We start from the raw sequence: 12,324 nt of genomic DNA, 5'->3' as shown, positions 1-12,324 counted from the left end.
CCTTCATCCTGGGATCGAACTGCATATGTCAATTTTGAATGCAGGAAGTCATCAAGTCACTACCTTACAAAGCAGCCCTTAATGACTTTAAACATCTTTGTTAGAAAGTCCTTCCTTCTATGGAATAAAATTCTGCCTCACTTTAACCTTCCAACATCCATCCAGGATCTGTCCCCTGGAGCCACACACCATGGCATCTTTCAAATAGTCAAAACAGCAAATATACTACTGTTTCTTCTCTAAGCCAACTATACCAAACACTTGAATTTAATTTGAGATACTTTGGAAGTTCCCACCAGAAGCATAGCCTGTAGGGGATATAAAAACAAGCTAGCTTGACCTTTAAAATATTGGGTGAGCCAAAAGGTTAGTTCAGTTTTTTGCATAAGATGGCTCTAGTAGCACTTAGTTGTCTTTAACTTCATTCAAAACAATTTTGTTAGATTGTATGTGACATTTGTCATATCAGTGAGCATTTTAAAAAAGACATCAAAATTGGTGAATTTTTGTGTACCCATTTTAATATTGGAGATGAAAGAAAAAAAGCAACATTATTAGCATATTATGCTTTATTATTTCAAGAAGGGTAAAAACGCAACTGAAATGCCGAAAAAGATTTGTGTGGTGTGTGGAGAAGGTGCTGTGACAGATCGAACGTGTCAAAAGTGGTTTGCGAAGTTTCGTGCTGGAGATTTCTCGCAGGACGATGCTCCACAGTCCTGTAGACCAGTTGAAGTTGATAGCGATCAAATTGAAACAATAATTGAGAACAATCAATGTTATACCACGCGGGAGATAGCCGACATACTCAAAATATCCAAATCAAGCACTGAAAATCATTTGCCCCAGCTTGGTTATGTGATTCGCTTTGATGTTTGGGTTCCACGTAAGTTAAGCGAAAAAAACCTTCTTGACATGGCAGGCAAACCTGGCAAACCGCAAAACCTTCTTGAGAATCACATGCGATTCTCTACTTAAATGTAATGAAAACATTCCATTTTTAAAACAAATTGTGACAGGCGATGAAAAGTGGATACTGTACAACAATGTGGAATGGAAGAGATCGTGGGGCAAGCGAAATGAACCACCACCAACCACACCAAAGGCCGGTCTTCATCCAAAGAAGGTGATGTTGTGTATATGGTGGGATTGGAAGGGAGTCCTCTAACATGAGCTCCTTCTGGAAAACCAAACGATTAATTCCAACAAGTACTGCTCCCAATTAGACCAACTGAAAGTGGCACCTGATGAAAAGTGTCCAGAATTATAACAGAAAACGCATAATCTTCCATCAAGATAATGCAAGACCGCATGTTTCTTTGACGACCAAGCAAAAACTTTACAGCTTGGCTGGGAAGTTCTGATTCATCCACCGTATTCACCAGACATTGCACTTTCCGATTTCCCTTTATTTCGGTCTTTATAAAATTCTCTTAATGGAAAAAATTTCAATTCCCTGGAAGACTATAAAAGGTACCTGGAATAGTTCTTTGCTCAAAAACATAAAAAGTTTTAGAAAGATGGAATCATGAAGTTGCCTGAAAAATGGCAGAAGGTAGTGGAACAAAAGGGTGAATACTTTGTTCAATAAAGTTCTTGGTGAAAAATTAAAAAATGTGTCTTTTATTTTTACTTAAAAAACCAAAGGCATTTTTGGCCCACCCAATACTGTCCTTATTGTCTAGTGAGAGACACAGATAGGTGTACACAAATAACTATAGTTGAAAGGAGAGGGACTTCCCTGGTGGTCCAGTGGGTAAGACTCCATGCTTCCAATGCAGGGGGCCCAGGTTCGATCTCTGGCCAGGGAACTAGATCCCACATGCCACAACTAAAGATCCCACATGCCACAACTAAAGATCCCATGTGCCACAACTGAGACCCGGCATAACCAAATAAATAAATAAATAATTTTTTTAAAAAGGGAGGATGGATTTGGAGAAGTAAAAACAAGAAGTAGAACAGAACTACAAATGAAACGCTATAGGAAGAAAGATGAGAAAGGGAATTAGAGTTAATCGTATTTCTTGACTTTAATGTACTAAAATTTTCAACCTCTAAAACATAACTTTTCCACTTACCTGTCTACGTAAGGAAAAATGTATACACCTAAATTATGTGGTGTCTGACAAAGCTATTTAGTAATATCTTAATTTTCATTTTAAGCAATCTTAAAGAAAATCGCTATTTATTTCTGTAGTCTAATAAGTTACTCCCATTCTAAATCTGAGTCAATCCCATCAAAAGCAAACTGTTAAATTTCTAACGCACAGGTAAACCAACAGATTGCCACAGTCCATTTCTACAAGTGTTGTCAGTATTTACCTGAGAGTTGGTAAAGCATCTATACACAGCTTAATCAATTTCTCTTTCAAAATTTCAGATTATTCTTGATGTAATTGTAATTAAACATTTATAGGAACATTATAAGCCATGCCATAGTTACAAATGCTCTAGAAACCCAGGAGGTCAGTCCCCTACTCCCCTATCCCCCATCCCAAAGCCCGTAATGTAATAGAAGTTGGTGGGAAAAAAAAACATGGAGCTTCTTGAGAATATGGAGATAAAGTAGAGGATGGAAAGGGAGGGGAAGAAAAGAGTAACTTAACAGTGGACAAACACTATCTCAGCCAGGTGATCAAGGTTAACCTCAACAGTGATAAGTCATGTACCCTTGATATGCTGGTGGGAATGGCACTGTACCTCTGTGGTCTTCTTCCTGATAACCCACAACCTCAGTCTTACAACAAAAAATACCAGACAAATACCAGTATGGGAGCATTCTACAAGGTACCTAGCACCAAAGTACTCCTCCAAACTGCCAAGGTCATGGAAAACAAGGCAAGTTTGAGAAACTATCACAGTGTAAAGGAGCCTAAGGGGACAAGATGACTCAATGTAATATGATAGCCTAGACGAATCCTGAACAGAAGAGGACTTTAGGTAAAAACTAAGGAAATCTGAATAAAGTATAGACTTTAGTTAAAAATAATGTATCAATATTGGCTCACCAGTTGTGACAAATGTACCATACTAATGTAAGATGTTTACAGTAGGGGAAACCGGATGTGGAGTATACAGGAACTCTCTATAGTATCTTTCTAACTTTTCTATAATTCTAAAACTGTTCTAAAACAAACAAAAAAATTATTTAAAAAAATAGAGGGAAGGAAGCAGCAATGGAGAGCAGCAGCAGCCTGATGGAAGAAATGTTCACATATTGAGGGATGGGAAAGTCATTCTGGCTTATCCAGGAATTAACCTGACTTTTATGCTAACTAAAACAGCCTGTTTGTGGCTTATCAAACACTATACATCTGCTTTAACTGTTAAAGAAAAGGGCACCTTAATCAGAAGTAAAGAATGTCCATGTTAAGAATAAAGATTAAATGCCTCCCTTTCTGGGATGCCAATACTGGTACTTCTTTGATGATAGGACTCTCTTCCCAGGTGCCAAGGACATACTGGCTCACTGTGTACATGCTGATCTGTTTTTTTGAAACCTTGAAGGAATGAATCGCTGATTTTTTAGATGTTCTTTGTTCTGACAAGATATAAAACTGTGCTGGAAACCATGCTTCTCCAGAGCGGTTCCTCAGAATTACCTGAGAGACTGTCTCCCCAGCTACAGTCCTCAGTTTGGCTGAAATAAAACTCTTTTCTATTCCAATTATAGATTGTTTATTGATTATTTCTGTCAACAAGCCTATAGCTCTATGAGTGGACTTTGCAGAAGGGTCTGAGAAATAAATCCACTATTTGTAATATTATTTCTATTAATGTATTTTCCTGAATTTCAAACAACCAATTTATAAACTAGTTCTTGAAATGCAATCTGTTTGCAAATTGGGGTGTGTGTATTGGAGAACAAGGCAGAGTATATTTGACCCCTAGAACATTTTGACTACCATTTTGGCACCAAGGATGATTTAAATTCAAACATTCTAAATACAAATATAACAGCATACCCCGTTTTTTGGTTAGAAAATTTTTTCTGTCATAAGCTCCGTCAAGCTAATTCAATTCACTGATCAATTTTCCATCAGAACAAGACAGTTAAATCATTTTCCAAATTAATTTTTATAACATTGAAGCAATTTTAAGAATATTTTTCATTTAAGTATTTTAATGACAATTTTATTTATCAATCTATATCTTGTCCATATTCAATGTTCCTAATTATAGCTTTCTCCATTGTAAATTTACCTTCATAGCCGTTATTTCTAACAAGTGAGTATTCACTAAGATTTTATTATTCCACACTTTTTAAAGATCCCTTTAATCATTCTCCATTTTACATTATTAAAATAAAATTAAAATTTTTTATCATTTATTGTTAATTATTTCTACACTATCATTATGACTCAGACAAAAAGCTAGTGGTTTGTATTTATTTCTTAGGTAATCCACTAAAAAATTGTGAGCAGTTCTGTGAGACACAGAGAGACGCAGACTGATATACAGCAACGGTGATAGTGCCAGCAAGCAACAGAGAGAGAGTCAGAGGCTGCAGTTTTGAATGTGCTGACTGCCTACTGACAAGGTCAAACTTCCTTGGAGCCAAAAAGACCATAAAAACATCCTCAGAATCATCTGGAATGGTGTAGATGGCCAGGTCGAAATGCCCTACATCAGTGTATGTATGTGTTCGGTTCATAGGTTCGGAGAAAGGCAAAATAAAGGTGGAAAAGGTATTGAGAGGAGGATCAGTAGGATATACTGATTAAGAGCATGGGCCCTGGTATAAAACTGTCAAGGTTCAAATCCCAGCGTCACCACTTAACTCACTCTGTAACCGGGAAAGTTACTTCACTATGCCTTAAATTCTCCATTTGTTAAATGAGGAAAATGGTTGAGGTCATAGGGTTGACGATTAAATGAGTACAGAGTTTGGCACATCCTAGATTCTCAGCAAATATTGATGTATATGTGTGCAAATATGTGATTGTGAATTTGTCCCACATACTAGGCCTTGATAAATCAATAGTATGCATGTACTCTCTTCCATTTAACATACTGTAAACAACAGAGTTATTGCCCTAAAGCTGATTTTTAAACCCCACTGTTTATATAGCGTACATTTCTCTTTCCTATTATGTATACTGTTGCCCCAAATTGATCTTCATACACCATGTGACCACCACATGGACAAAGTGCAATTACATAGTTAAAATTAATAGAAATACATTATGTGTTATCAGAAAACCTCATCTAATGGGAAAGTGCAGGTTTTAGAGTTAGAGATGCAGGATCAAATCCCATTTGTCGACTAACGGCTTGTCCAAGTTACTGACACTCTACCTATTTTATCATTATTAAAACAGTACTAAGACATATCTCACAAAATTGTGATGAAGATTAAATAATAGTAGGATGCTCAGCACATGGTACACCCTCAGTAAACGTCACACATGTGCACACACACGTGCACACACATGCTCCTTAAGTACTCCCGTCTCTGTCCAGTAGACCAAATAGTTTGTCAAGTGATCTTTGCCACCATATTCATTTTTATATACATGTTTCAATGACTTTTGGGGGTAGTTTTCAATCTAGAATACCATACCCCTGGGTGTACCGAAGACATTCTAAAGGGTACAAAGCATGAATAATTTTAAGTAATCAATTTCTGTATCTAGAACTTCCATATTTTTTTTCCCCTAAAACTGACTTGTCTGAGGAGACACCTGTAATCCGCCATGATTCTCCTTTCCTACCTCCCTTCCCACAGTTACCCTTTGAAAGGAAGAGCTATTTCTTTACAAAAGACATACACTCACCCGTCCTTTTTCTTATCCTGGTACACTGCCCCAAAGTGTAAAAACCTCTAGAATACCAAAATACAAAGATAACTCAACTCTTTAATCAATGTTCCATGAAACCTCCAGCTTTCCCTGTAAGAAATAAATTTCCAAAACAAATTTACCTTTTAAATTTTAATAATGTTTATCACACTTTTAAATGTATTTATATTATTTTCATCAAGTGTATTCTAATAATAGTCACTATAGTAACTCAAGCCAAAAGAAAAAAAATAATAGAGCTTTATGGTCAAAGGAAATTAAGAAAATATATGTATGTGTGTATATATATATATACACATACATATGCACATACATATTGCAGAGAAGTTTGGTAGGTGACCAATTAGAAACTGCTCAAGCATAACAATAGGATAAAATTCTGTGGGGAAAATGGAATGGAAATCAAATTCAAAGAGGAAAAGGTATGATGCAAAATTTCCCACTGTTAAAAAGCTTTGCTTTGAATGAATGATGGCAAATAGTAAATCAGTACCATATTTATATTCCACTGGATAAATTTCAGTGATTTAACATTTTAAGTTAGAAATAACGACAGTTACAATAAGCCAGACATGACATCCTCTACAACGATTTAAACTTATAATAAGACAAAAATTAGATAACAACTTAATAATTCTTTCAGGAGCTATACAGGAAAAAAAAAAGTATAATCTCCTACAAAGTGAACCCTCACACACCATCTTAGGTGTCCATCCTAAACTCAAGTCAAGCGCAGTAGTTCAGTGGTGAGTAACGGGGACCACTAGTTCAAAGACCCTCTCTTCTTTCCTTCCCCCACTTCATTTCGTCCCCTCAGTCTGCACTCCCCGGACCCCCTTAAGTGGCCCACTCCCTGCGCCCGGCTGTTCCTCCTTCTCCCAGTCTTTCCCCGGCTCCGCTCTCCTCCCTCGCCCCCATCCCACCCACCCCAGCTCTTCTGCGCATGCGCCCTTCGCCTCCTTCCCACCCATGGCTGCTGTGTCATGGCCGAGCGGAAGCCGTAGCCGCTACGGGGCAGGGCGTCCTTAAGATGGGGTGTGCTTGTCGAAGCTTTCTACTCTTCCTCCCCAACACCTCTTTGATCTCCCACTGTAAGGGGGTCCCCTACCCTGCACTCTCCCGAACACTTCGTAGTCCACGGATTTGAGTGGCCTGGCGGTAGACATGGCGGCGGCGAGGCCTCGGCAGAGGAGCTGGAGCTGGATTCGGGGCGCGGTGACTGCAGCGGCCGCGAGAGGGAGGGCGCACATGGGACCGCTCGGCGCACCCCGCGCCTGTCACCGGCCCGGGACGCGAGCACGCCGGGGTCACGCGTCGGAAGGCGGCAAATGAGACGGCGGGGACTGGTAGTGAGGGCAGCCCGGGACGCCTGGAAGGAAGAGCCCGCTAGGTCCCTGGCGCCCGAGGTCTCCTTTCTCTGCCCCTCCCCCGTGGTGGAACCAGACTCGCTTCCCGGGAGGGTTGCCAGCTACGAGTCCCTGCGATTTAACGAACCGTTGGGCTTCTTTGTCAGTGTTTGTATTTAAATAAAAGCGGAGGCTTGGCCCAGATGTCAATAGTTTGGTACCCCCAAAATGATTCTTTTGAAATGAAAGACCTGCTAGCTCGGTGACTGAGAGTATTTGGTTAGTGAGTAAATTTTTATTAAACGTTTAGGTAACTGCCGAATCTGTCAGGCGATTTTGAGCCGTTCTTAAGGTGACATCTGCATCCTCTTTTTTCTATTGAGTCAGAAAAGCTTTAGGCCTGAATCCATATTCTAAATGGATTGTGATATATTCTGGGACAAGAAACTTTAATGGAAACAAAAAATGTTGTCTGCTGTGAACTCGTATAGCTTTTTTATGATCTTGATCATTGTTCAGCAATGCCCCCAATTGCCTAGAAGGTTAAAGCAGTTTATACTTTAGAACATATTACTTCCTGGTGAGCTGTTATGAAGTGTTAAAGCAACCCACAACTCCAGAGAATCTGTATACAGCTATTGATAACCTAATGCCTTCTAGAAATCAAAATCCTTTTACTTGTGAGAATTTGCCTTTCTCAACATATTTGTTGGCTTCGAGATCTTTACATATTTCTCTGCATCTGGCCATATAATTAAAATAATCCTCTGCAATCTGATTCAATATTATGTGCCAATTCTATTAGCACCAAAAATCATCTAAAACTTGCTTGGAATGTGGTTAAATCATTTACAGTAAAATATATTCTGGAAGCGCTAATCCGGTAATTTTATGTAATGAAGATCCTGGTTTATTGCAGAATCCTCACAACTTACATCTTCCTCTCATCTCCCTTCCAGTTCACTGCATGCAGACCCTAGAATCAACATAGATCTTATGTCATTCTTTTCAATGACTTCAAAGTCTCTACACTGCATTCCAAATAAAAGTGAGGGTCTTCAGCCTCCACTAACCTCTTACTACCTGCTTCTACCCCTCCTGTAGGTTATAGGTAACCTATTGTCAAGACACTTTAAGTTATTCAGCTCTCTGAACACACCCTGACTTTAAAAAAATCTTTGCTCTTGGATCTACTTTATCTGGAATACCTATTCCAGTTCCCAGATCTTCCCATATCCTGTTCAGTTGCCTGTGCAAGGTGCTTACCAGATTTCATCCTAATTATTTACTGTCTTCCCCACTAGTACTGTGCCTTCCAAGAAGTAAGATCTCAAACTGGGTCCTGTCCCTGCCTATCAAAGATCTTGTCACTGACTGGGAAGGTTGACATTTTCCTTTTTTTAATCAGTCTTTTGACTTTTCTCCACATTTATCCAAGAGTACTCCTGCCAGTTATTATGTAGCTTTATTGTAATTTTAGAAGCGCAGTGGCAACAGTTGACATTTGCTTAGCTAAAAAATTGACTGTGTCTGCCAACAGCTGAAATTAGCAAACAAATTTTTATGTACCATTTCAGCATGAATTGCCAATATATGTGATTCTAAGACTAAAAATTTTAAGCAGTTGTTGCTAATGCTTCAGCTAATTTTAAACAACAAAAACATTTGTGCATAATTAGAGAAATTTTTAAAAATAGAAGAAAAAAATCCATAACCCTAACACAACTTTTATCTTTTTTGTGTATTCTCTTATATATATGTTTTAAGTAGTTAATATCATTGTATAAATTCAACTTTTATTCTTTCTTTTTCCATGTTATAGTTTTTTGTAATGAATATTTTAGTAATTTCATGATACTCTATTAAGTAGGTATAACCATACGTTTACCTACTAATAAATCCCTGTTGTTACATACTCAGGTCGCCTCTAATTTTTCACTACCATAAAAAATATTGTGAAGGAAATATTCCATCATATAGCTTCTTTCCTATATTTAAAAATCATTTAGGGTAGAATTTAGAATACGAAATCAAAGGGTACAAGTGTGTATTGTTTCTGATACACATTACCAAATCATTTTTCAAAGGGCTGTACCAATTTAAACATGTAATTACCAACACTGTATGAGTATATGATTATTTGGCTTTTGATGCAAACAGATGTAAGCAAGCTCTTCACATACATGATTAAATTAGGTGAAAATTTTAATTTTGAAACCTGAGCAATAACTTTGGCTTTGTGTTACTGCTGGTTGAAATTAAAAACCTGTTTCCTCTGAGAGACTAGCCCCCAGGTAGAAGGCTGCATGGGTGGGATTTCTTTTAAAACGACCACAAGACCAGATCCCTCCTTCCCATCACATCTAATTGTGGGGACTCATATTTCTGCCCTACCACTGATAGAAGTCACAGTTTGCTCTGAATTCAACCACCTCTTTTTGCTCCACTTGGTAGACTTTATTCAGGTATCTCCAGCCACAGCCTGTCCTTTTTACTTGCCGCGGGTCTGGGTCAAATACCAGTCCCTTCTAGCTTCAAGGAGTAAAAGCCAAGCTCTCAAAGTGGTTCTTTTAAAGACCCTCTCATTAGGCATGCAGTGAAGGGAAAACACCCTGTTTCTCTCTGCCGTGGTGGGAGAGGGGCAAAGAGGGAAAAGCCACAGCTCCCCTAAACTTTCCCCCAAGAAATCCTCTTGAGCCTGAGGAGGGTGTTGGGCTCAGGATTTTAAAACCAGTTTTAAACACCCCTTTTGGACAACATAGCTAGTTTAGCATCCCAGATTGTAATGTGGGTATAACTATTGATTTGTTTTGAGTCTCAGGTCTCAGCTAAAACTGAGACAGAAGTCCCATTTTTCAAATCAACAGAATTCAATATAAACCTCATTTGGATCCTGATTTGAATTTATAAGTTCAAGACATTTGTGAGACCACTGGGGAAATTTGACCACAGGTTGACTATTAAATATTACAGAATTATCTTTAAATTTGTTGTGTGATTATTCATTGGGGGTGTATTTTTTAAAATGGCCTTACCTGTTAGAGGTATGTACTGAAATATATGTGTGCTATGCTATGAAGTTACATGCTATGAAGTTATATTTGGGACTTGCTTTAAAACCCTCGGGGTTGGGAGTACGACAGTGTAGATAGAACAAGCTTAGTAAATTGGAGATAGTTATTGAAGCTGCATCAGGGGTACATGGGGATTCATTTTACTATTCTCTAATTTTGTGTATGTTTGAAATTTTTATGTAAAATTTTAAAATAAAATTTAAAATGAAAGGGTCCATTTCATTCTGCAAAATATGTGACCAATAATACTCAAAACTATTAAGGTCAAGAAAAACAAGGATGTCCTGAGAAACAACCAAGAGGAGCCAAAGGAGACATGATGACCAAATGTAATGTGTATTCTGGATGGGATTCTGGAACAGAAAAAGGACTAGGTAAAAACTGATGAAATCTGAATAAAGTATGAACTTTAGTTAATAGTAAGGTTTCAGTGTTCGTTCATTAACTGTGACAAATGATGTACTGTACTAATGTAAGACATTAATAATAGGGGAAACTGAGTGTAGGATATACAGGAACTCTCTGTACTAGCTTCATAATAGTTGTGGCATGTTTTAGTTGCAGCATGTAAGATCTTTTGTTGCAGCATGCAGGCTCTTAGTTGCAGCACGCATGTGGGATCTAGTTCCCCCACCAGGGATTGAACCTGGGCCCCCTGCATTGGGCATGTGGAGTCTTACCCACTGGACCACCAGGGAAGTCCCTCATAATACTTGCATAAATTTAAAACTGTCCTAAAATAAAAAGTTTACTTTTCAAAAGTCCATTTTAATATCCTGTTATATATTCACATAATAACATTTCAAAATAATTTCTCACTGTAGTGCATGAACAGCATTATTAATTTTAAAATATTTTAAAACTATTTCAGTATATGGGACATGATTTAAATTTTTAGTGAACTTGTAAGTCATGCTCACATTAAGAGAGGATTAAACAGTTGATTTTCAAAGCATTAAAGCAAATCTTAACTGGATAAAGAAGCACAAATAAATAATTAAAATCATACCTCAATTAATGAAAAGAATGTGTTATGGAAACATAGTTTATTTCCAAAAGAAGAAAATATATAAAATGAATAACAATATATCCAGAAGCGAGGAAACTATGGGAAAATATTATGCTTAGCACTGTGTGCTTTAGAAAACATGAAATATGCATCTAGAGGTCTTGATGAGGGAAGGATAAGATTAGCTAAAGAGGGGACAAAATGACAGATACTGCTGCTTGGACACATCACAAAGGCAACAAATAGCAAAGCCAAGTTTTAAACAGAATGTGCCCAGGCTCTGTGCTATAGCTCCAAGATAGAGAAGAGGAGAAAGGGACAGACACTAACTCAAAAAATTAGGCAACGTATGCTCTTCCCCTCCTAACCCTTCCCAAGCACAGACTTACAGAGTTGAGCCAGTCTCAGGTCTGCTTTTTCTATGGAAGCAAAGAGCCTGTCAGGGGAAGACATCCCTTCCGATTCCTCCTTAGTGTACATACCTACACACATGCACACGCACATGCGCACGCACACACTTATTCCCTGAAAGGTATGAATTACATTTACCCTTAGTTCTGGGCTTGTGTGACATCAAGGCTTCTCCAGTATTTAAAACAACTCATCTACTTCATGATGCCTTTGCTAGATCACAGGATGGGTATACAACATCCATTCCAATCTCCTTCTAGCTTGCTTTCCTATTCTGTAGAGCTGGAAAGGTTAAAGCTACACCCTTGCAATTAGGATTCCTTCTGTTATAGAGGATCCACCAACAGAAACACCATGCTAAATGTGGAGGGAGGGCGTGACTGAGGCCAGAGCCCTCTGCTGCTGGTTCCATGACAGGCACAATGGAGGAGCTTAGTTTTTCTGTGGCATTAACTGAGGTCACTATGACTGTGGCCTCTTGGCACTGAGAGGCAGGGTGCAGGACATGCATTTTACTAGTTAGTATCATGTACCGGGTTCTGGAGTAGCAGCGTCCAGGATGTGGCAGTTTCCAGAACATGGCAGCTTCCTGATGGTGGCAGGAAAGACATAGTTTTAAAGCCAGCAACTTCCCAATTCAGTACATGGTTTCCTGATTGCAGAAGAATCATTAGCTCCCT

At 38.4% G+C, this 12,324-nt stretch overlaps 1 protein-coding gene and 1 non-coding gene across 2 annotated transcripts in view; one reads left to right on the top strand and one right to left on the bottom strand.

Moving 5' to 3' along the window:
* The window catches only part of ACYP2 (acylphosphatase 2), a 165,162-nt gene extending 157,319 nt beyond the window's left edge, over positions 1 to 7,843 (bottom strand). Inside the window, exon 1 of the mRNA XM_032653679.1 lies at positions 6,913 to 7,843. Coding sequence (XP_032509570.1) covers positions 6,913 to 7,054 — 142 coding nt within the window. The 5' untranslated portion in view covers positions 7,055 to 7,843. The remainder of the gene's footprint in view (positions 1 to 6,912) is intronic.
* TRNAW-CCA lies at positions 1,739 to 1,811 on the top strand. The gene has a single exon. It is a non-coding gene; the product is annotated as a tRNA-Trp (tRNA).
* Positions 7,844 to 12,324: the final 4,481 nt, after the last annotated feature.

Source organism: Phocoena sinus, chromosome 13, assembly GCF_008692025.1.
Source record: "Phocoena sinus isolate mPhoSin1 chromosome 13, mPhoSin1.pri, whole genome shotgun sequence".
In the NCBI taxonomy this organism is placed as follows: domain Eukaryota; kingdom Metazoa; phylum Chordata; class Mammalia; order Artiodactyla; family Phocoenidae; genus Phocoena; species Phocoena sinus.
This window is presented reverse-complemented; position numbering and strand designations above follow the sequence as displayed.